Genomic DNA, 27732 nt, shown 5'->3' on the forward strand with positions numbered 1-27732 from the left:
ACCAGGTGACTCTTTGCCCAGGAAGCGAGACAAAGACAAGGAGGAGCAAAGAGGATGTCTGAGGTCGAGTAGCTGGAGGCTGGCAGTCTGCTTGGGGGACTGGAAGAGGGGGAGTCCAGGCTGTCTGGCCCAGGACTCCCCAAGATGGACTTCGCTGAAAGTCACTGATTCTGTGATAGCAAGCTCTGTTCTACACTGTCTTCCTGTCAACTAATAAACCCTTCCGTTCTGCGTGCTGGCTGAGGGTCACTGCTGACTGAAGAGTTGGGGTGCAGGGCCCTCTGGCTTCCCCAGGAGCCCCGTCCAGGCAGACTCGCTGAGGGAAGCGCACCGTGTGGAAGGGGATGCTGAATGCTCCAAAGTCAGACCCAGGACAGTTGAAGCTGTATAACCTTCTTGCCCTGGCAACAGTATGCTCAGAGAGAGGAGGCATGCTGCTCCAGAGTCCTGACTGGCTTCGTATGGAGTAGTTCCAGAGCATTGGCCCAGTGACTCCATGACAACCTGCCTTTCAGAAGCCAGCTATCTAAGTATGGGAAGATGGTGGAGCTGTTGCAACTGTGCTGTGCTGCTACGACTGCAAAGACATTTGTAAAGACCCTGGGGTGCAGCTGCAAGCTAAATGGAAACATTCTATACAGGTAGTGGTCGGGACCCACTACAAATCTGAGGAACCTTCTGTGAGAAGGGTGAATGTCCACATGAAAAATAAGCATCTTACACATCAACAACTATGAACCATGTGTCTTTGATCAGGGATGGAATTACTGAGGTCATTGTGATGATGCAAAATTTCTGTTTACAGATACAAACACAGAGTTGATGTAGGTCAAGAATAGGCCTCCACCCTCCCTTCTTCTTGGGGACCACGAAATATTTCAAATAGAATCCTTTTCTCTGATGCCGAGGTAGCATCCCCTCGATAGTCTCTCTCCTATGACGGGAAATAATCTCCTGCAGGAGAGTCCCCTCGTGATAGCGATCCCTGAAGAGAGATAGGGAACAGGGTTTTGAATGGCCTGGAGAGAGAAATTTAATGGTATAGCTGGGAGGGATAACATCCACTACCCAGCCGTCTGTTGTTATTCTCCAATTATGGGGAAAATCGGGCTAGGTGACCACCAAAGTGAACACTGGAACTGGGTGGATATGGCAACAACATCAGTTCACAGCTCCTGAGTGTTCTGTCAAAAATATTTTTTGAGCAGGGGGTGAGGTTGAGTAGATGCAGCTGATGTAGAAGGAGCAGTGAATCTAGATCATTGCACCTTTTGCTGTTCGCAAGGTGGCTCATATAAACACTAATAATAAAAGGGTGTGGAAAGGGCATATGTTTATATGGCTGCTTATGAAATCATCTTTACAGGATTGGTGAATATATAGGGAGCAGAGGGCTGCCCTGGGGGTCCTTTAACAAGTGCAAGGAGTTATCCATCTTTTCATTGAAAAGGCTGGTTTTGTCAAAGCACAAGTCCTCTGTGGTATTTCTGAATTCTCTAGAGACTCCCAAAGCATGTAGCCATAACTGACAGCACATCACTATGGCAGTTGCCATTTATCTTGATGCTATGTCGGCTGCAACAAGCAAAGAGGTTCTGGCCACCAACTTGCCTTCATCTGTAAGGACTTGAAATTTAGCCTGGTCTTCTTGAGGGAGTTTCTCTTTGAAGTCCAGAAACTTTATAAATTACTCAAAGTCATACTTGAACAGCAGAACCTGGTAGTCTGATATTCCAAATTGGAGGCTAGTAGATATAAATACTTTCCACCTGAAAAGGTCTAAGCATTTGGCCCCTTTATCTGTAGGGGTGATCCTGCAGGGGTGATGCTGCCTGGATCTTTCAGTGGCTGCCTGAACAACCAAGGAGCTTGGGGCAGGATGGGTGAAGAACTCTGCTCCCTCTTGGGGGTAGGAGCACATGTCATATATACCATATGGGTCTTGCCGATTCCAGTATGGCTTCACTGATCAGGAGCACTATTCAACTGAATATCATGGATTGTAGGATATCCAGAAATTTATGCTGTGTCCTGGATCTCTTTTAAGGAGATCTGGAACTCCTCTGCCACTCTCCATAGCAGCTCCTGGAACTTTCTATGAACACCTGGAGGAAACAGTGAAGTCTGAGTGACCATCTCATCTCACTGTTGGTATTGATGATTCTAGCTCATCCTTTTCCTCTTCCATGGGTTCCAGGTGAGGTTCTGACTGACCCCTTGGAGGAGAGGGGTAACATGACTCCCTACTTGTTCGCATGGATTCTGGGTACCAGTAGGGCCAATAGAAGGGATCAAAGGTAGGTTGTGGAGGTCCCAAAGGCACAGGGTACTACTGCTCCCGAGAAAGATGTGCTAGGTTGGGTGGATGAGGCTGGTTGCAAGAGACTTTCAATCACCTATCTGGGCTGCTCTCTCTCAGTGGAGGTGATGACGGTTCCTCTGAATCTGCAGCTAGCAAACAGGATGGTGAACTTCTTTCAGAGACGCTTCTTCCTCCTGAAGTCAGCATGGCCCAGACAATAGGGGAGTTTGAAGACCTGGGAGAAGGAAGATATCCTCCAGAGCGGTGTAAGTCTCTACCCTCCTTGAGAATAATGGAGTCTTATCACCTAGCACCGTCGGAGTCAGCATGGCTTGAGTCTTAGTGCTTGGTGAATCATTAAAGGGGTGCAGCAGTACTGCTGGTAATGCATCTCCCTTTGAGTGCTCTTCATGGACAACAACGGTTCTGGGTCCTTACAGAGTCCCAGTGCTTAGATTTTGTCAGTGTCTGAACTGGTGCAGAGGTCAGTATCAAAGGAGCTCTGCTCCTTTGTGTCTTTTGATCATGGTCATGTGGCTTAGGAGGGCCTAAGTTTCTGAGGCCTGGATCCAGTGACTCTCCCCACTCTGACAGGACCAGGGAGGGATCCCTCCTTCTTGCAGTGGATTTACAAAGGCATCTGCTTTTATGCTTATGAATGTCCCCATCTCTCATAAGACCACTCAGACGAAGGGTCTTTAGCTTTAGCAGATACTGAACTTAGTGGAGATATGGGCTTCCTTGAGGAAATAAAGGAATCGTTAGCTGGTTGTCACTGATTGAAAAGGAGCAAGGACAGGAGACACAGTTTTTGAAGCCTGGTATCCTGGACATAATCTAAATCCTATACTGGTGAGGCTGGGAGAGTACCAGGGGGCTGGGGGTGGGATTCTAACTAATGGCTAACTAATACTAGCTAGCAGAAACTCTATAAAACCCCACAAAACTTTATGTAATTTTGAATATTTACAGAATGAAGAGAAAGGATCAGTTCTGGATACTGGAGTGTCCGTCCCAGATCATGTAGCAGTAAGAAGGAACTGGAGAGTGGGTTGGTCTGCACTGCCCCTTATACCTGTGGTTTGAATCACAAGGAGAGCAAGGGAGCAGGTGTGACCAATGGACAAGATTCTTCCAGTCCCAGATACATGGAGAATGTTTGTATCCCAGAGTGAAATACACATAGGGACCAACACTCAAAGAAGTTACTAGTTCACACCTTTGCTAACTTTTCAGGAGTACTACACCATCTCCTCAATTTTTTGCACACCTTTAAAAAAATCAACTTGTTTACCTTGTTTCCTAAGGTCCTCAATTTGCTCCTCTTTGAGATCCAACTGCTCAGTCAACCTTGATGCTGCATCCAAGGCAGCATTTGCTTCCTCTAAACTTTCCTGTAAGGAGAGGAAAGTCACTATCACAATAATCTATTGTGATGACAAAAATAAAATATTTCAGACTCAAAGGTTTTAATCACTGTTATTTTAAATACTTGGACTGTAAACATCAGAAGAAAATGGATAAGCAGCACAATTTCATCTTATTGGCTAGGTTGCCCTCCTTTTCTCCTCCCTTCCACTAGTCAAAAATTCTACTGATCACTTATAAACAGTGTTATCTAATATATTCCTGTGTAATAACGTATTTAAAACTCAACAATCAGGATTATTTAATCTAGTAATTTAAAAATCTTTTCAGCCCACCTGTAAAGACTCAACCCTCTCTTCTAGCTTTTCAGCTTTTTTTTTCCATTCTGCAGTCTGTTTTTGGTGTTTTTCTAGTTCCGCTGAATACATGGCTTTCTCCTCTAAAAAAGAAAGGGGGAGGGGAGGAATAAATAAATAAAAAAAATCACACAATCAGTTCACACTTTCTAATCCTCTAGGTTGTGATGTACAACATCAAACCTTAGGTATGGAAATCCAAATACAGCACCGCTAACAGTGAAATTCTGAACCCACTGAAATCAATGGGATTTTCACCATGGACTTCAATGCGGCCAGAATTTCACCCTAAGTGTATTAAAGGTAAAACAGAGATTTTGAAATTAAAATCTACTTGAAGGCAATTGGTGATAGCCAAATTATAAACAATGCACCAAACCACACCTATTATACTGACTGAAAATTTTCATTGCAATCTTTTCTTCAAGATTTTTGATGCAACTTACCCTGCTGGAATTGCTCTAGTACCATCTGCAGGTTGGCCAGTGACAGTGCATACTGTTTCACCTGATCCTGTGACATGGTAAGCTGAAGCAAGGTTTCATCTCTCTGCCTGGATACTAGGTTCAGCTGCTCTTGCAAGGATTCCACCTGCAGACTAGCTTGATGGCTTCATCAAAAGAAAATATTTTTTTATATACATACATAGAAACACCCCCATAAAATTCCAGTTATCTGAATTCCCTCTATCCAATAAGCTGATAGTCATCTGAATCCAGAGTGCATTCTCCATATTAATTAATAGCACTTCCATTTATCCAAAAGTTTGGGATGTCCCCCAGGTCATTCAGATGAATGGGAATGTAGTGTAGTATAGCTCGTCAACTACTTGTTGAATACAGTAGAACCTCAGAGTTACAAACACCTCAGGAATGGAGGTTGTTCATAACTCTGAAATGTTCGTAACTCTGAACAAAATGTTACGGTTGTTCTTCCAAATGTTTACAACTGAACACTGACTTCATAACAGCTTTGCAAATTTACTACGCAGAAGAAAAATACTGCTTTCCCTCAATTCTGTCGTAGTTTACATTTAACACAGTACTCTACCATTTTTTGGTCTCTGCTGCTGCCTGGTTGTGTACTTCTGGACCCAAATGAGATGTGTGGTTGACTGGCTTGTAACCTGAGCCCCGCTGCCCAGTACTGAAGCTGTTGGGCCTCAGCTTTGGCCCTGGGTAGTGGGCCTCAGGCTTTGGTCCCAGGCCCCAGCAAGTCTAAGCCAGCCCTGGCGACCTGATTAAAACGGGGTCCCGACCCACTTTGGGGTCCCAACCCACAGTTTGCAAACTGCTGTTCTACTGTATCTATTTTCTTCCTTTATTATTCATGACTGAAGATATTTTCACAGAAATAGCATTCTGGTCTCAAAGGCCCGATCTCTTTCCCACTGAAATCAACGGGTATCTTTCCATCAAATTTCATGTGAGTTATTAGTGTCACAGAGTTCAGTTGATCTTGTTCCTTATTCTCCATTTGACGTCACATTCCTCTATTTATTACAACCAGAAGATTATCAATTTGATTCATTACTGTGTTACTCCCATTTTATGCTAGGACTAGAATTTATGGAAAGTAACTAGAGCTGGCTATTTGAAGTTTTCTATGAAAAATTTGGAAAAACATTTTGATGAAGACAGGCACATAACTTTTCAGTCATTCCCAACAGTTCTAGAAAGAAGCAGCAGAAAATTTTTTGCAAAGCAAAGACCCTGTTTTTGTGCTAACACAATTTATAGTGATGACTGAGGTAACAGCAAAACAATAAATTGTACAAGAGACTTGTTTATAAACAAGAGGTCACAAAAATTTGTACTTAAGCTAAGCATTTTTTAAGTTTAACAACATTTAGACACAGTTTCCGCCCTTGCTTTTTATTAAACTAATCATTCATGAACACTAATCCCCATTTTCCAAATTTATTTTAAAACAAGAAGGTATGGGAATATATCAGACAGGAAGAACACCCATCCATAGCCCTGACCACTTGTTTATTTGTTTGGTCAGCTGGAATTAGACAGGAAAGCAAATTTTTATATTTTTAAAATAAGACAGACATTCTTTTATGTTAGATTACATTAACATATGAGTTTTAAGACAATCACGGGATAATTTTACATCTCTGAATCTGGTACAAAGATAGTCATACTTTAACAGCAAGAGTATGACAGGTATTAAAGCAGCGGTTCTCAACTATTTACCATTGTGTCCACAAATGCAGCTCTCTTATGTGGGCCACATCCACATATATCTATCTATCTATCTATCTATCACCCTGCCTGTTGTGGCTGCCTCGTCAGGCACACATCCCTCGATGCATGTTCCCAGACAATCAGGGGTAGGGGTGATCTCATGCACTGAGCCATGGGGGTCCCTACCAGGGAAGCTGCCCACGGGACAAATTTCCAACCCACACCAGCTCTACCTCCAGAGACGGGACTTACAGGGCAGCCTCCTACTCTGGCTGTGAGCTCCGGGTCCAGACATGGCCAGCAGGGAATGAGCAGGTGGGCTCATTGCTCCAGGCAGCCCAGGACATGCTCCAGCCTGAAGCAACCTGGCACCACTGTCTAAGCCATCTGTTGATAGTCATAATCCTGTCACACCTTTGTTGCCCTTCTCTAGGAAGAGGCAGAATCCCACTGAAGATCACCTGAGCCTCGATTTCCTTAAGCGTCTTCCCCAGCCTGGCACAGTCTCCCTTGATACGTTCCAGCAAGAATCTACCGGTATTATTTGTTCCCACATGAAGGACGATCAGTGGATTCTTTCCTGCTCCCTTTAGGATCCTCTTCAACCTCAGGTCCACAGCCTGTTTTTTAGCACCTGGAAGACAGCACACCCTTCTATTCTCTGGATCAGCTCTGGTTACAGGCCTGTCCATTCTTCTCAGTAAGGAGTCCCCAATCACATAGACCTGCTTTTTCCTGGTGACAGTGCGATTCTCCAGTCTATCCCCTGTTCCCTCTGGCTGCAAGTTTTTTCCATTCTTATTCTCCCTTGTAATCCTCTTCAACCCATCCTGTATCCTCCTGGGACTCGTATTTGCTGTAGTCTCCATTGATTCTTCCCCTTTTCCTATAGGACTAGCCACTCTTCTCTTCTTCCTTGCCCTTCCACCTTCACTGACCACCTGCTGAGCCCCTTCTTCATTTTCCAACTCTGCAAACCTCTTCTTGAGCTCTGTTTCTCCTTCACTAGCCCATCTTTTCCTCTGCCTGGTTCTCTTAGTCACATGCTTCCACTGTCCATTTTCTTCACCCAGCAGTCTCCCCTCAGAGTTCTTTGATCCTGCTTCCATCTGCAAGCCTGAGCTGTTCCCTTCAGCCGCCTCATGTCTTTGCTCCATAATCCGCTCGAACCCCCTTCTAAACTCAATCAGACTTTCCACCTGCATCTCCAATCCTCAGATCTTTTCTTCCATCAGCTCTATCAGGCGGCACTTCATGTAGCCGAAACTCTTTCCAGGTCCCCGCTCCAGGATCACGTACATACCGCAGCTGCCACATCCAGTCATCTTCATTGTGTCTTCCACTACTTGGGTCACTCCCACTGCTGCCTCTGTGTCTGTCATAGCCTTCCCACCTAAATCCTGTTAATCTGGGAAACACAAACCACACCAAAACACTAGCACCCACAGCAAAAACAAACCCCAAACAAGCACCGCAATACCAACTCCCCTTACAAACTCCCACTCAAACTCCCCTGTTTACAGCTCTGTTTGCTGGCTCCTGTGCCGCTGCAACTGTCTGCACTGCTGCCTGACTGGCTGGCTACCTTTATAGGACCCCTACTCAGAGAAGCCCTGCCCCCTGATCAGGGCTCAGCTTTTCTCCCAGCACAAAGCCCCTACAAGCCTCTACACACACAAATAATACAAACACAAAACCAAATAAAAATACCTCCTCCTCCAACAGAATTCCCACTCAAACTCCCCTGTTTACAGCTCTGTTTGCTGGTGCCTGTCTGGCAATGCTGTACTATGTAGGTACAAGCAGCCATGTGTCCTAGAAATTTCAGGCAGTTCCGTGCTGTGTAGGTGGGGAACTGCCTTAGACCCTGAATGATGTTGCTGAGGGCTTGAAATCTCATTTCAGGAAGGAATGCCCTTGCCTGTGTTGAGTCTAGTACCACCCCAACAAATTCTATCCTCTGAACCGGGGACAGCTTTGATTCCCCCTCGTTCAGTAGTAGGCTGAGTTCATCAGAAGATGCTCTTACAAAGGCAACTTGCATCTCTACTTGAGCCCTTGATTAGCCAGTCGTCGAGGTATGGGAACACCTGTACCCGTCGCCTGCGCAGGAACACAGCCACAACTGCCAAGCACTTGGTGAATATGAGAGGTGCCGCTGACAGGCCGAACAGGAAGACTGAACTGGTACTGGGTGGTGTTCACCACAAACCCGAGGTATTTTCTGCAGGACGGAGTTTTCGCTATGTAAAAGTAAGTGTCCTTTAAGTCAAAGGCGGCACACCAGTCTCCTGGATCCAGTGAAGGGATGATGGAGGCCAAAGAGACCATGCGGAATTTAAGTTTCTTCATGAACTTGTTGAGTTCTCACAGATCTAAGATGGGCCTGAGCCCTCCTTTGGCTTTCGGTATTAGGAAATACCGGGAATAGAAGCCCTTGCCCTTCTGATCCCGAGGAACCTCTTCCACTGCCCCTACCGAAAGGAGCTGCTCGTGAGAGGGGTCCCTGAAGGAGGACAGGGAAGAGGGGGTGGAAGGGCGGGAGGGCACAGAATTGGATGGAGTATCCCCTCTCTATTGTGCAGAGCACCCAGCGGTCCAGAGTGATATGGGACCATGCACGGTAGAAAGGGGATAGTTGGGACGAAAAAGGTAAGGCGGGGTAGATCCAGCTCTTGATCTGGTATGCCGTCCTCTTGTGTGCCTTCAGAAGGCTTGTTTCTGGCCCACAGAAGGCTTGGTCTGGCCAGAGCCCTGGCCTGAGGACGGGTGCGGCCTCTTCCTGCCACTCCTATTTCTCCTCCAGGAACAGTCTTGTTGGTTTTGTTAGTAAAACCGCAGAGGAGGTTGTGGCCTGAAATGCCTATGTTGTGTATACCCAGGGACTTGATGGTAGCCCTTGAGTCTTTTAAACTGTCCAGTCTTCTGTCTTTTCAGAAAACAATGCCTGACCTTCAAAAGGGTAGTCTGGATGGTCTGTTGGACTTTGTGAGGTAGTCCAGAGACGTGGAGCCATTGTACAGGCGGCTGCATCCGTGCCATAAAGAGCCGCCTGCAAGGAGGCCCTAGAAATGAGTTTGCCTTCGTCCATCAAGGCATTAAATTCAGATTGGAAGTCTGGTGGTAACAGCTTGGCAAACTTGGCCATCACTTCACAGGTATTAAAGGAATATCTACGAATGATGGCCTGTTGGTTTTCAATCAGGAGCTGCAAACCACCCGTGGGAGTATACTTGAATAAGTCAAGCTTTTTGGCTTCCTGGTTTTTAGGAGAGGGCCCCTGGAACCCTGGCACTCTTTGGTTCACAGCATCCACCACCAGAGAATCGGGTGGAGGATGAGCATGCAAGTACTTGTACCTCTTTGAGAGAACAAAATAGCATCTTTCATTCCTCCCTGGTGTCGGGGGCAAGGAGGCCGGGGTCTGCCACAAAGTTTTCATGGGTTCACTTATAGTTTTAATAAGTGGCAGCACGATACGCAAAGGTCCAGAGGGGGTGAGGATGTCCACCATGGGATCGGAATCCTCTACCACTTCCTCTGCCTGGATCCCCAGGTTCTGGGCCGCCCTGCGCAACAACTGTGGCAGGACCCTACTATCCTCCAAGGCTGGGGCCGTTGACATGCCCACAACAGCCTCATCTGGGGAGGATGAAAACACAGCCCATGGCCCTGGTCATCGCTCGCGGTGCCAAGAGGGTCGCGGTACTTGTGGGGCTGGCGTGCCAAGGCTGCTGGTGACTAGCTCAAAGTGGCAGACGGTGGCGCAGGAGTCATCACCGGAGATGGACCTCGTGCCAGTTGTTGGAGAGGGGCAATGGATGCTGACACGATCAACACTGATCTGGATTTTGACGCCTGGTTCTGACCCTGGGCCTGATGGTAAGCCCAGGGAGTTCAAAAGGGCCACTGAGTTGGTGGTTTCCGTAGAGGTGGCCATGGTGACTGAGGAGGCTGGCGGTGTCGCCTAGATCTAGACCTCCTGCCGCTGGACCTATCCGAACGATAGGATTCCACCTTGGACTCCGAGGTCTCCAAAAAAGACGACCATGGAGGAGCGGTACTGAGTAATGCTGAAGAGCAGTGCTGAGCCTCTGGGGATTGATACGGTTCCCCCATGTGGGCGGCCAGTGCCAGGGAATGGCGTACCAGAGATGGGGAGCGGCGTGACATCATCGCTGGCTTTCCCCTAGATGGAAGAGGCGGACTGGCTACCAGCAGTGCCTTGTCCCTCCTTGGAGAAGACGGAGCCATCAGGCGAATAAGGTCCTGTGCCAGATCAGAAGTCTCCGGAGTGGAGGGGAGTTGAATGTCCCGGCCATGACGGTCTGGAGAGCGGTAGTGGGATGGACTTGACTGGACCCCTTTTGGCGCAGGAATTGACGAGCCCTTGGGAGCTGCCAGGCCCGAAGTAGGCTGGGTGGGCTGAGGTCTCCCTGCTGCTGTCTCTTTAGGCTTAGGAGGGGAAGAGTGCCCTCCCTCCTGCCTCTCTGTCTTCTGGGGCACCGGGGATACAGATCAGCACGTACCAGAAGTCTTATGTTCGGTGACGTGTCAGTGCTGGGAGTCCTTAGTCTCCTTTCTAGGAACTGACTCATGCGCCATCGGCGCTGTTGCGCTGCACACGGAGGCAGCGGTGCTTGGCATGGGCTCCGCCAACCCAGGGTTGGATTGCAGGCGGAGGGCTGCCTCCATGAGAATAAGTCTGAGTCTCTGCTTGCAATCCTTAAGGGTCCTCAGCTGAAACCCTTTACAAATGCGGCACTTGTCCTTTTGGTGACTCTCGCCAAGGCACTTCAAACAAGAAGTGTGTGGGTCACTTTTTCGCATCAACTTTCCGCAAACTTAACAGAGTTTGAACCCCCGGAAACCAAGGCATGCCCCAGTGGCGGGGGAGAAGTGGGGATGGGGGGCAGAGAGGCCCCACAATGAAAACTTAACCTATTAACGCTGCTGCTGCTGCAGCTACTACTACTAACTTAAGACGAAAACTATTAACTATAAGCAAAATACAATGGGACACTGCTAAAGGCGCTTGCAGAAGCTAGCCGTCACTGGCAGGAAAAAGGAACTGGGGGGGTGGCGGGTCGGCAGGGCCCAGGCCAACCCTACAGATGTTGCTAGGGAAAAAAATCTTCCAGCTGTCATGTACGCAGCGCGCACACACCTGATTGGGATGGACATGAACAAGCACTTGAAGAATATCAATATTCCATGTCTTGATTTTACTAAGTGCTTAGCACATCTACACTCTTTAAAGCTAATAAAAAAATCACATCACCATCACTCTAGAATACTACAACTACTCAATGAAATGCTAATGCTGGATGGAGGCAAATATTACCTGGCATGTTCCACTGCAGTAGAAGAGGATACTAGTTTTTCCTCCAAAACCATGACCTTCTTTCTTAGCTTGGTCTCTCGGTCCTCCGCAGCTAAAGCTTCCTGTGTATAGGAGTCCTCCATTTCTAAGAGGTGATTGCGCAACCTCTCCAGTTCCTGGTTTAGACGCTGCTCCTTATCACGTAAATGCTGCACCTGGGTAAATATATTTTATGTTCAATGACTCATACTTCTTTGTGCATGATACCATAAGCAAATCAAATTATTTCCTTTGATTTACATTTAAGGCTGTCAAAGGATTAAAAAATAATTGCAATTAACAGTGAGATAAAAAATAGTCATGATTAGTCGCAGTTTTGATCACACTGTTAAACAATAGAACACCCATTTAAATTATAAATATGTTTGGATGTTTTTCTACATTTTCAAATATAGTGATTTCAATTACAATACAGAATACAAACTGTACAGTGCTCACTTTATATTATTTTTTATTATAAACATTTGCATTGTGAAAAAAAATAGTATTTTTCAATTCACCTGTAGTGCAATCTCTTATTGTGAAAGTGCAATGTACACATGTAGAATTTTTTTTTTTATGTAACTGCACTCAAAAACAAAACAATATAAATCTTTAGAGCCTACAAGTTCACTCAGTCCTACTTTTTGTTCAGCCAATTGCTAAGACGAACAAGTTTGTTTACATTTATGGGAGATAATGCTGCCCGCTTCTTATTTATAATGTCACCTGAAAGTGAGAACAGGCGGTTCTGCTTCATAACGAGCCAAAGCAGTGTGGACCAATGCACCTTCATTTTCATCATTAGAGTCAGATGCCACCACAGAAGGCCGATTTTCATTTTTGGTGATTCGGGTTCTGTAGTTTCCACATCAGAGCATTGCTCTTTTAAGACTTCTGGCAGCATGTTCCCCACCTTGTCCCTTTCAGATTTTGGAAGGCACTTCAGATTCTTAAACCTTGGGTCAAGTGCTGTAGCTATCTTTAGAAATCTCATATTGGTATTTTCTTTGCATTTTGTCAAGTCTGCAGTGAAAGTGTACTTAAAATCGAACAACATATGTTGGGTCATCATCCAAAACTGCCAGAACGTGAAATATATGGTGGAATGCGATACCACAGAGCAGGAGACAAAATTCTCCCCCAAGGTGTTCAGTCATAAATTTAACGAACGTATTCTTTTTTCAATAAGCATTATCAGCATGAAAGCAGGGCCTCTGGAGTGATGATTGAAACATGAAGGGGAACACAAATGTTTAGCATATCTGGCACATAAATACTTTGCAAGTCGGCTAAAACAGTGCCATGCGAACATCTGTTCTCATTTTCAGGTGACACTGTAAGAAAGAAGCAGGCAGAATTATCTCCTGTAATGTAAACAAACTTGTCTGCCTTAGCAATTAGCTGAACAAGTAGGAGGACTGAGTGGACTTGTAGGCTCTAAAGTTTTACATTGTTTTGTTTTTGAGTGCAGTTACGTAAAAAAAATTCTACATTTGTACGTTGCACTTTCACGATAAAGAGATTGCCCTACAGTACTTGAATGAGGTAAACTGAAAAATACTATCTTTTGGGGTTTTTTTTAAGAGAGCAAATATTTGTAATCAAAAATATTAATATAAAGTGAGCACTGTACACTTTGTATTCTGTGTTGTAATTGAAATCAGTGTATTTGAAAATGTTGAAATACTTCCAAAATATTTATAATAAATTTAAATTGGTATTCTATTATTGTTTAACAGTATGATTAATACGGCTCTTAATCACGACTTTTTTAAATTTAGTTAATTTGTTTTCATAGAAACATAGAATATCAAGGTTGGAAGGGACCTTAGGAGGTCATCTAGTCCAATCCCCTGGTCAAAGCAGGATCAATCCCCAACTGGGTTTTGTGTTAATCACTTGAGTTAAGTTCAATTAATGGACAGCCCTAATTATATTGCATAGATATACATTTTAGATGCCTTTTTTGGTACTTATCAAAGATCATTCTTAAGGCAAGGTAAATTCTCTGATTTTTCTTATTCACTCACCCTTTTTGTGCTTTAGTCTTGTTTAATGTCATACCTCATTCTGTAGGGCACTGCTCTCCATTTGTTTCTGTTTGAGTGCTAACATGACTTGGTCTCTTTCTTGCTGAAAAGAAACAGCTTTTTCTTGCATTGACTTAACTTCATTTAACAGATGATTCAACTCCCCCATCTTGCCCTTTGGAAGAAGGACATACAATTAAAGAAAGGTTGGAAATGTATAAAAACTTGGAGGAATATATGCTTAAACAAGTCTATTATTACTATTTATTAGGCATTTCTGCACAAACATGCTAGACATTGTATAAAAGGAGGCACAGTTTCTGTCCCAAAGAACTTGCACTCCAAAAATAGATGAAATAGACAGACATATATGGAAGAAGAGAGTGCTTACTGCACAGAAGATCCTTTAAAGAAAGTTGTCTGTTTTGCAATGATTTTATTGACATATTGTCTGATAGATTAAAAACGGTTTCTAAAGTCATCCTACACAACTACAATGTATTCACTAACTGCAGTAAAATAGATATCTAGCACCCTTCCATTTCAGACATGTGTACTTCAAAATTGCAATTCCCCTAAACACAATTTCTGAAGCTATACTTCCTGTTAAGATAGCTATTTCTAAGTAATGTGATTTGAATCTTCTTTAGGCATGTGGTTTATGTTAATATTTATGTTATTTGTTTATGATAGCTATATAAAAATAAACACATTCCAAAAGGTATAAAGTCAGATGAGTAGAAATGAAATTAAAAAAACAAAATAGTGGCTACTAATGTTTTTAGGCACACTATGAACTTTCAGTAATAAAAATAAAATGATTATGTAAAAAATGGAATCTTCCATCTACAGAGATCTGCTCTCTGTATGTATTCAAAATCATATCAGTTGACTTTAATAAAAACACTAGAAACTTTTTATTTAGTTACTACTCTTATTAGCTCTGCACATCCAACATAGCTAAGAGAGCTATACTATCTCGTGCAACATCAAACAAGTTGTTTCCTAAGTTCCCGTCAGTTATATTTGTGAAACCCCACTGAAAACATTTGGGTTGCACTGGTGACACCAAGAGGCCTAATTTAGTCTGCATGACTTATTTCTGAGGATTATGCAAGAAATGGAAAGAAACAAGTTTGACTCTTAAGAGCCCAGGCTGAGTTTGCAGGGCTGGCCTTTAAAAAAAAAAAAAAAACACCACATTTTTTTTATTTGTAACTGTATTTGATATGGAAGTGATCAAGAGTAAACATGAAACCCCACAATGACATTTTATAATTTTTACATAAGCAATCTATTTTAAAATCACTGAAGTGCCTTATTATTGCAATTTCATAGTATTTAGTTACAATAGTACAGAGTAAGAAACTTGGACTGGCAGAGTACTTCACAGGTATCTGAAGATGTCATGGATTAAAAAAAACACACACACACAAAATTTTAACTGCCATTAACACTATGCCATAAAGATTAAATTACTTTTTATGAAATTCAAATACATTTTTAAAATCTATGAAAATGTTCTTTTTCAGAGAAATGGTGCTCTACATTCTGTTTGGTAGATACAAAATGCTCTAACTGATGCCAAATATATTATCGTAACTAAACTATGTCAGGTCACTTTGCAGTGGTTTATTTAAACATTACTCTTATTAACAGTAATACGTATAACCTTTGAAGACAAATATAGGTTTCTAAGAGATCCTGAACAGAACAGAACCTTGCAGTAAGATCACTCAAAACTTTGAAATTCATTCACTTCTGCAAAGTTTCATTCAGTAAATGAGAAGCTACTTTCAGGCAAATACCTTCAGATTATATTTGTGAGAATTCCGTCACATGTATGATTTTAAAAGTTTGTACTTTCTCCCTTAAATATTTATAACTAATAGAACAAATAAAAATTCCTCACATACCTGTTCTTTTTCCTTCAATAGTTTTTCAAAGGCAAGAGCTTTTTCTTTCATTGAGTGGGATTCAAATTCTCTTTCTTTCAGCATCATTGAAAACTGCATGTTAGTCTCTTGTAATGCCCGGAATTCGGTTTCTTTCTCCCTGCACCTTGCTACTATTTCTTCATTTTCTTCTTTCAGCTTACAGATGTCCATTTCTAAAATTAGATTTCTTTCTTTAAGATTAGTGACAGCTTGTTTTAAAAGCTCATTTTCATTTTCTTTGTTACTGAGATTTTCACTTACAGAAAGTAACTGATCACTTTTAGATTTAATCAAGAGGTCTTTTTCCCTAAGTGACTTCTGGAAAACATCACATTTTCCCTTTATCTGCTTCATCTCTGGATCAGTGTCCTTTTGTCCCTTTCTTTCTAACTCCGATGTTGCAGCCATAGAATCAGACAATCTTTGATTATTTTCCTTAAGAGTTCTGATAGTCACATCTTTTTCTTGTAGCATATTTTTAAGCTGCTCCAATTCCTGTTGAAGGAGTTTGGACGCATCACTGACTATTTCAGGAGAAGTACTGCTTGGAATATCTGATGCTTGTGAAACTGAAGAAGCCATCAGCAGCGGTGGTGCTACCATATCAAGTTTTCCCAGAAGAAGATCCTTGGTATTATGAAGCTGTCCTATTCTATTCTGAACTTGTGCTAACTCCTGACTAAAACTTTTCATTTTTTTCTCATTCTGCTCATAACTCTGGATCAAGCCATTATAATCCATCTGCAATTTAGAATTGTTATCACTGTCAACTGAAATTTGTGCCTGAAGCTTGTGTAGCTCCTCCTGGAGATGAGCTGACTCATGCTGCATGTTCTGGACTGTAGTCATTACTTGTTGCTTCCACTCTTCCATCTTCTTTACTTGTTGCTTTAATTTATCACGCTCTTGTAAAAGCTCCTCAAACTGATTACTGTTAACACCTCCTGACCCACTGTCAGTACCTATGTTGGATGTCTGTAGGACAGTCAATAAGGTTTGGCATTTTTGACTCAAGGCATCTATTTCAATATCTTTCTCTCGAATGATACGGGACAAATTCTGAACAGTCTCTCTAAACATATCTTGGCTGTTACTTTCAAACCGATTAGATAATTTTTGGTTCTCTTCTTGTAACTTCATCAGAGCTGCTTCCTTAGTTGCTACCATATCCATGATTTTATGGTACTCTGTTTTTAACTGACTGTTTTCTCTAGTTTTTTCACTCAAAACTGCCAGCACCTGTTCTCTTTCCATGGCATAGGCTTGAAGTTGCTGTTGAAGGTACAGAACATCCTGTCTATATGATGAAGAGGAAATACTTGCATGGAGAGCTTGTATCTCTAAGTCTTTCTCTTGGATGATCTGAGTGAGTTTACCAACTTGATCTTTAGACAAGTGATCAATTTGTTGAGTTAAAAAGACGTTCTTTTCATTCAGAAGCTTAATCTCCCTCTCTCTCTCTTTGATACCTTTTACTAGTCTTTCAATTTCAGACTTAGACAAGTCGTGTTTTTCATTACCATTTTCTCCATTCAGCGACTGGGCTTTGGTTTCTTGAAAGAGATCAGAGGAGTCTGTCTGAAAGACGTGCCTCTCATTGTGCAACTGAGTTTTAATTTGTTCAATTGTCCTCTGCAAACTTTTAATTTCCTCATCTTTCTCCAAGAAAAGCTTTTCATGTGTGACATTCATTTGCTCATACTGAAATTTAGACTCACCTATTTCCCTTTTATGCTCCTGCAAAGACTGTTGAAGTTGCACAGTCTTCTGACTCTGATCTTCAATTGTTTTTTTGTGAAGTTTTATTTCCTCTTCAAGATTATTCTTTATTACGTGTAACTGTGTTACCTCAGTTTCAAGTTCAGTAATAATATCTAGTGTTTTAGGCTCAGCCACAGGTGGAGATCTGCTTTGCTGGTCCTTTAGTCTTTCAATCTCTTCTTTCAGATGATTGTTTTCTTCTTTCATGGCTGCAAGACTTTTGTCCTTTTCTTCTAAATTTTGTCTTAAAATCTCATGCTTTTTGGAATCCTTAACATATTCCTCAAGTTCCTGTTGCAACTCTAGAGCTCTATTTTTAAATGTTTCAACAAACACCTCTTTCTCTTTTATGAGTTCTGTCAACTGCTTTTGTCCTCCTAAGCTAGTTGTCAACATCTCTTTAGTTTCTTCATGGTCCGCTTCCATCTGCTCAATGCTCCTTTTGAGTTCTGCTATCTCAAAGTCCCTTTCTTGATTGCATTTCACTAGACACTCATGTTCAAGCTGTAATGCAGTGGTGTTCATGTTACGTGCATTTGACAGGTCCTCAGTGGTTTGTTCATATTTTTTTGCTTGTTCCAACAGCTGCGTTTTGGTCTGGCTTAATTCAGTTTCCAACTGTCCTTTTTCCATTTTCAAAGCTTCCAACATACTATCTTTTTCCAGGGAAACCTTATTTTTCTCAGCAAAGGCTTCATGCAACTGCTGTTTTAGTTCTTCACAGACTGTCAGCAGCTTTCCATTTTCTATTTTAAGATCACAAACTGATCTCTCCAAATTTTGATTTAGTTGTTTATTTTCTGAAATATCTTCATTTAGTTTTGCAATTTCTGCTTCTCTTTCTTTAAGTGAAAGATCTTGATAGTTACTGTTAGATTCTTGATTCATTATCTTTGTTAACTCGTTCTGGGAAACAGAAAGTTCCTTCTCTTTTTGTTTCAGATTTTGCTTCAATTCTGCAATTTCCTTTTTATTATTCAAGTTACCATCTTGGGATTTCTTTAGTTGTTCTTGTAAATCCTTAATGTTATGCTGAAGCTGCTGATTACTCATATGCAAATCATTAAGTGCAAATGTACAGTGGTTCATTTTTAATTTCTGGGTTTCTAGTTCCTTACTCAATTCCATCTTCTCAACTTCTACTTCAGACACTTTCCTTCTTTCAAAATTTATGTCAAGTTTCAGTTGGTTGATGGTACTATCAGGTTCTGTATGCTGTTTTGATAGCTGCTCTTTCAGGGTAATCATATGCTAAAACAAACAGAAACAAGCATTCATCAGGATAAAAACAGAGCTTTCATTCATTTAATCATCTGGATAACAAAAGAATGTAAAGGATTTTTTTTTTTAAGGAGTTGACTGAGCAGTCATTTTCAAATTATTAAAAATATATTCCATCAAACCTACAGAATCACTCTCCAAAACAATAAGTTAAATGTAAAAGTCAAAAATGTCCAGGATTTCTCAGGATAATTAAATTGGCATAAATAAACATCCATTTTAGCTGTGAACTAATATTTTGAGCTATTATTTAAAACTAGTGAGGCATTAAATCAAGTCACAAGTAAGTAAATGTGATTAATGTTCATTCACACGAATACATAAATATGAATTAACATACAGTCTAACACATGCAAGAAGTGTTTATATTTGAATTGCACAAAACTTGATAAATTGATATAGCATGCCTGCCTAATATAGACCATATCAGAATATTTGGGACTCAAACAGAGGTTAATCATGTTATTAGAAACTATAGGAATATTTCTTCCATTTCAAAAGCCTATGGAAAATATGGAACATTTAAAACTACTGTATTTTAAAATCATGGTCAAAACACAATGACATTAGCACACAACAGCAACGACAAATTTATTGAATATTCACTTTTCAATAGACAGCTCTGTTTCAGAACATTTTTATGTTAAAAAAATCCAATAATTAACAAAACATACTGTCCTTTTATGGACTTGCTTGAGCGCCCCTAAGAGGGGTCAGTGCTTCCCAAAAGCAGACTGCATAAGGTTTTCAGATATACCGTAATAATTCTATCAAACCACTGGAGTTCAAGTGATGTTCTGGAAGGAAATAGCATATTACATTTAAAAGAGAACCCATTTTGGTCTACAAGATAGCTTAAGCCATGAAGTCTTAACATCAAAGAAACCCCAGGTGTATATAAGATTTGGTTAAGACAAAGAAAAACTTTTTTCAACTAGGTCAAATGAACATTTGGAACTTTAAAATTCTTAACACAGCAGTAACAACAGAATTGAAAATTTGACAGACAGCTCATTTATTATAGGCCGCACAGTGATGCGTACCATTAAGTTGCCCGACACTTTCCATGGTAAGACTTTGTTTTCAATTAATTTTGCCAAACCAACCATTTAGGCTGAAATTTCCCATGCCAGGTGCCCAAGGCTGATGTTTTGGGGACAGTTCCAATTAAAATGCTTCAGCCATTTTTGAGAATGAGATTAGTGAAACACACACTTTTGCCCGCATTAAAAAACTCCTTACAATAGTTTCAATTAGCATCTCTAGCACCTCCACACATTGGAACAGGGACTTGAAATTTTGTAGTGGGGGAATGGGACGGGTGGGGGGGAGGGGGAGGAGAAGTCTCTCCCACTAACACTAGTGATGTGCTTTTGTTGTCCCTGAGAAAATTCATCCAAATTTGGCAAAGTTCTAATCCTTTGGGAAAAAAAGTCTGTTTGCACATGCTCAGTAGAGACACACTACAGTTTTGCAGCTTAATTCTCTGAAGATTTCATTTGCACTGAGCATGCTCCACTCCTCAAATTGCTTATGTGCTGACTAGACTGCACATGAGCCGTTCCCACAGCGTGCTGGAGCATGCACCATCTTCAGGGACTGAACAGGACCTTCACTGCATTTGCTCCTCCTGCCTGCCAGGAGCTGTTGTAGTGACAAGGACAGGAACTGAGAGCAACTCTTGATGCTCTCTCTGCAGACATGCAGGCAAAGTAGAAGAGAAAGAAGCTACTTGACTCAAATGAAGAATAAGGGTGAGGGTAAGGCAGGAATAGGAGCAGAAAGACAGGGGCAGAAGGGTCTATAACCTCTGGGACACACTCCCCAACAGGACCTAGAATTTAAACCATTATTCTTGAGCCTCAATATTCTTTTGCTGTTTAGCAAACAGCAGTGAAATCCACCTGACTGCGTGTCTTCACTCCTCATCTAATGGCAGGTCCACAAGGAAGGTGACAGCGTTCCATTGCTACCAGTTACTCTGTTAGGTCATGTGGGAGAAGTCTATGTAACGAATCTAAAGATCCATGGCAGAGGTCTATGCTATGGATCTAAAGATCCCAATCCTACAGATAACCCACATGGGGGCCAACATGGTTCCATATAACTGAAAAAAAAAATTCAAGCTTTTTAAAAACATAAGAAATTACATTTAAAAAAATATATGTAGAATTTAAATTTAAATTAATTTAAAAATTAAGAAAACACTGAGGTAGCAAAGTAAAAAGCCTATAAAGTGCTTGAATAAGGTTGCCCATTCAACCTTAATTCAGCCTCCTTGTGCAGATGTATTATTGGTCAAGCTTGAGTCATTTCTTTGTTTGGGTGTAATGCAATAACTTCTGACCATTGCATCCAATCAATTCCAAAAATTAAGGGAATATTCTAAGCATTAATGGACAGAATACTAAACATTTTGGTGAAAAATATGAAAACCTTCAGGGGGAAATGGGGGACACATTAAGCATCTGGCTTGCAGAGCTAACACCTCCAACCACCCTTGTAATTGTCTATAAATTGAAGAATTTATTTATCACACCCATTAACATATTCTAGCATAACAAACCCCCTCATCTGAGTTCTGCCAATCCCCCCAATGCTGCTGACACACTGAAAGGGAAAGGAGACTAAGAATGGTGGTGGGGAATGGAGGTGCACACAGACGGAGAAGGAGAATGATGGATCCTGGTACAGGGGCATGAAGAAATAGGGGCAGGCACAATCTCTGGCAGCAGAAAAAGGGGGACCTGGAAACGGGGGCTTTCAGAACCCCTGGCCTGGGAAGGAGGGAGAAATGGGGAGCACATAGATCCCTGACTGAGGGGGTAAAGGGAAGACCCTAATTTGGGGCCACACATCGCTCTTGGCATGAGGGGAAATGGAGGGGTCACAAAGAACCCCTAATGGGGGGGGGAAGAGAATGGGGAACCTTGGTACAGTTTGGAAGGAAGGTCCAGTGGTGCGCACAGCCTCTTGTATGGGAGGGAGATTGAGGGACCCTGGTATGGGGGAAGAGGTAATGAGACAGCACACAGAGCCCCTGGAATGGGGAGTTACACAGAACACTTGGTGGAGGTGAGAATGGAGGACAGAAAGCAAAGATCCTCTGGTACTGGGCTGTGTGTGTGCAGTGAGTCACTGAAGTAAAAGGGGAATAGAAGGGTGGCACACAAGAGGCTTGTTGGAGTGAATGCAAGGAGTCGTTGGTGTGTGCAATGATCACAGACAGGAGAAAGAATTTAATCAGAAAAATGTGAATGATGCTTGGGAATCCTTTAAGAACACCTTACTAGATGTCCCAAAAGGCACAATCTCACAATCAAGGAAGAAGGCTGTGCTGTAAAAAATACGTGACAAGTGGAAGAAAGGGAAAGTTGATACTAATGAATATAAATCAGAGTTAGGAATTGTAGAAAATTGATAAGGGAAGCCCATGGACAGAAGCAGAAATCTATGGCCCCGAGAATTAAGGATAATACGATGGAGTTTTTAAAATATATTAGGAACAAAAAGAATCCTGACAATGGTATTGGCCCATTACTAGATGGAAATGGTAGAATTATCAATAATAATGCAGAAAAGGCAGAAGTGTTCAATAAATATAACTGTTCTATATTTGGGGAAAAACAGATTATATAGTCTCATCATATGGTGATAACACACTTTCCATTCCACTCAGATCTCTGGAGAACGTTAAACAGTAGCTACTAAAGTTAGACATCTTAAAATAAGCAGGTCCAGCCACCTTGTACTCAAGAGTTATAAAAGAACTGGCTGCTGAGCTCGCTGGACCATTAAGGTTGATTTTCAATTGGTCTTGGAATACTGGGGAAGTTCCAGAAGACTGAAAGCTAATGTGCAAATTTTTAAAAAGGGTAAATGAGATACGCAGTTAATTATAGGCCTGTCAGCCTGACATCAATTCTGGGAAGAGAATATAATGGCTCATTTGGGATGCAATTAATAAAGAACTAAAGAAGGGCAATGTAATTTAGGCAAATCAACATGGGTTTATAGAAAACAGATCCTGTCAAACAAACTTGATATCTGTTCTTGATGAAATTGTTATGGGGGGGATACCCTGTGAGTCCTTTCAGGCCTTAAGTAAAGCCCAAACCACTTCATTTCTCCTTTACCACCATCATATTTTATTTTGTTGTTCCAGCAGCCTCTACCTTATAATTTACAAGCCCTAGGCCAGCTCCACCACTTGCTTCTGGAGAAGGGAATAGAGCTGGCAGCAGTCAACCCGGCCCAGCTGTGCTTTCCTTCTGGTTCTCAGCTCCCCCTTCCATGGCTTCCTTCCTCTCAAATTATAGGCTCCCAGATACTAGGGTTGCATCCCCCTCTAATTAGCCCTTCAGCTGTAGCTCTACTCAGCTGATTGACCCTTCTCAATTAATGTATATTGGTGGGGATTTGAGAGACAGGATGCTGAGTCAACTCCTGATTCAGCTCACCCTGTTACAGAGATTACAAATTTGTTTGATAAATATAATAGTGCTGATGTAATATACTTCGACTTCTGTCAGGCCTTTGACTTGGCACCACACAACATTCTGATTAAAAAACTAGAATATCAAATTAACATGGCACCGATTAAATGGTTTAAAAACTGCTAACTGATGGGTCTCAAAATGTAACTGTAAACAGGGAATTGTCATCAAAGAGGTCTGTTCCCAGTGAGGTTCCTCTGGGGTTGTTATCTTGGCCCTATGCTATTTAACATGTTTATCAAATGACCTGGAAGAAAACATAAAATCATCACTGATAACGTTTGCAGATGACAAAAATTGGAGAAGTGGTAAATAATGAAGAGGAATAAAGAATGTAGGCCATATTTTACAGAACAGAGGACTCTATACTGGAAGCAGTGACCCTGACAAAGATTTGGAGGTTGTGGTGGATATTCAGCTAAACGTGAGCTCCCAGTGAGATGCTGAGGTCAAAAGATCTAATGCAATCCTGAGATGCATAAACAGGGGAATCTCGAGTAGTAGTAGAGAAGTCATTTTATCAGTATATTTGGCTCTAGCACAGGGGTGGGCAAACTTTTTGGCCCGAGAGCCACATCTGGGTGGGGAAATTGCATGCAGGGCCATGAATGTAGGGCTGGGGCAGGAGGTTGGGGTGAGGGAGGTGGGGCAGGGTGTGGTGTGCAGGAAGGAGCTCAGGGCAAGGGGTTGGTGTGCAGCAGGGATGCGGGGTGCAGGAGGGGGCTTAAGGTAGGGGGTGGGAGGTTCATGGCAGGGGTTGGAGTGCACAAGGGGCTCAGGGCACGGGTTTGGGGTGCAGGAAGTTTTTGAGGTGTGGGCTCCGGCCTGGCACTGCTTACCTGGAGCGGCTCCGGGATGGCATCAGCATGCAGCCGGACTAAGGCAGGCTCTCTGTCTCCCCTGGCCCAGCCACGCTCCTGGAAGTGACCGGTACCATGTCCTTGCGGCCCCTGGAGGGGGGCAGAGGGCTCTACATGTTGCCCTCACCTGCGGGTACCTCCCCCAAAGCTCCCATTGGCTGCGGTTCCCCCTACAATAACCTTGTGACCTCCCTTCCCCACAAACTACTTTTTGGGTCAGGACCCCTACAATTACAACACCATGAAATTTCAAATTTAAATAGCTGAAATTTATAATTTTTAAAATCCTATGACCGTGAAGTTGACCAAAATGGACCTTGAATTTGGTAGGGACCTAATTATTGTGGTATTGGCCATTTTCCTTCTGAAAAGTCAAGTAGTTAATCTGAAACAAATGTATTTCAAATACATTTTTAAAACCTTAATAGCAGTTAAAATAGTGACAAATATAAATCTATTAATATTTGATTTTGATTAAAAATAATCTGTGACCACTAAGTTTCACATATTTTGCTCAAAATCTGATTTTTTTAAAAAAAAATTTAAGATGTTATGCTACTACAAACTAATAAAATGTAAAGCTGATAAAAGGAAATACTTTTTATATAACACATTGTCACAAGTATTTATGGAGGTCAAGATTTTATTAGGATTATATAAACCTAAACATATCCTTGGGTACTGCAACATTCCTAAAAAGGGGAATAAACCCTCATGATAGAGGGCACATGATAACCACTACCTGACGGAAATTAGTAAGAAATTTCCATTGTGGATAGCGGGTATGTTATTCCATAATTGTCCATCATAAATACAAAGGGAAGGGTAACAACCTTCCTGTATATGCGTACTATAAAATCCCTCTTGGACAGAGGCACAATATCCTTTTACCTGTAAAGGGTTAAGAAGCTCAGGTAACCTGGCTGGCACCTGACCAAAATGACCAATAAGGGGACAAGATACTTTCAAATGGGGGGGGAGGGGTGGTTGAGGGGAGGCTTTTGTCTGTCTGTTCTGTGTGCTTGCCGGGGAGAGATCAAGAAAGCAAGTAATCCAACTTCATTAGAATTAGTAAGTACTAGCAAGGAAATGCATTAGTTTACTTTTGTTTTGGTTTGTGATTTTCTCTGTGCTGAGAGGAAGGTGTATTCCTGGTTTTCTTTTTGTAACTTTAAAGTTTTTGCCCAGAGGGAAATCCTCTGTGTTTTAAATCTGACTACCCTGTGAGGTTAGCTTCCCTTCTAATTTTACAGAGGTGCTTCTTTTACTTTTTTTCTTTCTAATAAAGTTCTGTTTATTTTAAGAGCCTGACTGTTGTCTATTTTTCTCTATTGTCCTAAGACCCAGGGGTTTGGGTCTGTGATCACTTTGTAACCAATTGGTTAGGATATTATTCTCAAGCCTCCCCAGGAAAGGGGGTGTAAGGGCTTGGGGGGGATATTTTGGGGGAACAGGAACTCCAAGTGGTCCTTTCCCTGATTCTTTTTTAAAATCACTTGGTGATGGCAGCGTACCCTCCAAGGGCAAAGAATTTGTGCCTTGGGGAAGTTTTACCCTAAACTGGTAGAAATAAAAACTTAGGGGGTCTTTCATGCGGGTCCCCACATCTGTACCCTAGAGTTCAGAGTGGGGAGGGAACCCTGACAGTCCACTACAGGATTTCTTGCATTTCCTTGAAGCATCTAGTATCAGACACTGTCAGGAAGGAGGATGGACTAAATAAACCACTGGTCTTATCCAGTATGGCAGGAAGAGATTATTAGGAACCTAATAGGTCCTGATATCTGTGAGCAAAGATTAACATCACACACTGAATGTCTAAAAAGTAAAGAAGTCCATTAATTCTCAGCAATATTTGTTACCTGCATAGTTTCTTGATTCTGCTTGTCCAATTCTTCTAATTCTGCTGTTAGTGTTGCTCTTTCTATAATACTTTCTTTGAGTTCATGCTCTTTCCTTTCCAATTCCTGCCTTAACTGATTTAATTCCAAGTTCTGGTCTTCAATAGATGCAGATGTAATATCCTCATCTTTATGTTGTAAATTTGCCAGTTTCTTCTGAAGTTCTTCCTTATATTGGACATAAATTGGATTTTATATTATTATTCAAGTTTTTAAACACTGTTTTAAAAACAGGCTTTATATTTAGTCAACCAGAGCATTTTAAGTGGATAACTAAGTGGAGTTAGTTCTTTTAAGTTCCTCTTTTGTTTAGCTACCACGTTGGCTTTTGCAGTATAGCTTAGTTACTCTACATTTGATCCTTCTATCCACTTTCTCAGCATTGAGGAACCTGAACCATCGGACTCATCTAGCATGCCAGAGACAAGGTTGATCCTTGGTCTCCTATCACCAGGTCCCCAAGGAAGGGTGTGAGTAACTTTTGTAAGGAATGATACCACAGGTACCCATAGAACTATATTATTTCTTTCTGATTCTATGGTTTGGAGCTTTTATGACTTTTTCCTTGATTTTAATAAAAATCTCTAAAGCAGGGCTAGGCAACCTATGGCACACGTGCCAAAGGCGGCATGCGAGCTGATTTTCAGTGGCATTCTCACTGACCAGGTCCTGACCATCAGTCCTGGGGGCTCTGCTGCCGGCCCGGGGTACTGTCTGCCGGCCCTCTGCCAGCTGGGGTTCTGTCTGCTGGACCCGCTCAGCCCACTGCCAGCCCCGGGTTCAGGCCACCAGTCCGGGGAAGGGGGGGTGGTGTCATGATTCTTAGTAAGGCTTTTGATGCTGTCTCACATGACCTTCTCAGAGAACTACAGCCTACACGAATCTACTATAAGATGGGTGCACAATTGGCTGGAAAACTATACTTAGAGTAATTATCAATGGTTCACTATCAAGCTGGAAGGGCATAATGAGTGGGGTCCCACAGGAATCTGTCCTGGGTCCGTTTCTATTCAATATCTTCATAAATGATTTGGATAATGGACACAGAGAATACACTAAAAGTTTACGCACAACATCAAGCTGGAGAGGGTTGTGAGCAATTTGGAGGACAGGATTAAATTTCAAAATGATCTTAACATACTGAAGAAATAATTTGAATTAAATAGAATGAAATTCAATGAGGACAATGCAAACAGCACAACTACAAAATGAAAAATGACCACCTTCAGAAGGAGAACTGCAGAAAAGGATCTGGGGGTCATAGTGGACCACAAACGAAATACGGGTCAGCAATGTAATACTGTTGCAAAAAAAGTGAAGAACATTCTGGGTTGTATTAGTAGAATAGTTGTAAGCAAGATGAAAAGCAATTCTTCCACTCTGCTCAGCACTGAGAAGGTCTGAACTGGAGTATTGTGTCCAGTTCTGGGCACCATACTTCGGGAAAGAGGTGGACAAATTGGAGAAAGTCCAGAGGAGAGCAACAAAAATGATTAAATGTCTAGGAAACATGACCTGTAAGGAAAGATTTAAAAAAAAATGGCTTTGTTTAGTCTGGAGAAGAGAAGACTGAGGGGAAACATAACAGACTTCAAGTACATAAAAAGTTGTTATGAAGAGGAGGGTGATAAATTGTTCTCTTAGGCACTGAGGAAAGGACAAGAAGTAATGGGCTTAAGTTGCAGCAAGGGATATTTAGGTTCGGAAGTTTTCCCTAATGTCTAACTGTAAGGATACCTAAGCCTGGAACAAATTACCTAGAGAGAGTGTGGAATCTCCATTGCTGGAGGTTTTTAACAACAGGTTAGACAACGCCTGTCAGAGATGTTCTAGAGAATACTTCGATCTATGGCAGTGCAGGGGACTGGACTAGATGACCTGTC

The 27732-nt window shown here is 42.0% G+C and overlaps 1 protein-coding gene across 3 annotated transcripts in view; it reads right to left on the reverse strand.

Annotated features, from left to right (window-relative positions):
- The window catches only part of TRIP11 (thyroid hormone receptor interactor 11), a 68513-nt gene that overhangs the window by 20153 nt on the left and 20628 nt on the right, over positions 1-27732 (reverse strand). For 2 of the 3 annotated variants that reach the window (XM_048853340.2, XM_048853342.2), the window contains 7 exons: positions 25811-26017; positions 15530-18562; positions 13648-13788; positions 11563-11756; positions 4473-4636; positions 4006-4109; positions 3597-3696 (listed from right to left, as the gene is read on the reverse strand). In XM_048853340.2, coding sequence (XP_048709297.2) covers positions 3597-3696; positions 4006-4109; positions 4473-4636; positions 11563-11756; positions 13648-13788; positions 15530-18562; positions 25811-26017 — 3943 coding nt within the window. Of the gene's footprint in view, positions 1-3596; positions 3697-4005; positions 4110-4472; positions 4637-6474; positions 7627-11562; positions 11757-13647; positions 13789-15529; positions 18563-25810; positions 26018-27732 lie in introns of those variants that run through there. The other variant, XM_048853344.2, reaches the window with a different exon arrangement.

This window comes from Caretta caretta, chromosome 6, assembly GCF_965140235.1.
Source record: "Caretta caretta isolate rCarCar2 chromosome 6, rCarCar1.hap1, whole genome shotgun sequence".
Lineage (NCBI taxonomy): Eukaryota > Metazoa > Chordata > Testudines > Cheloniidae > Caretta > Caretta caretta.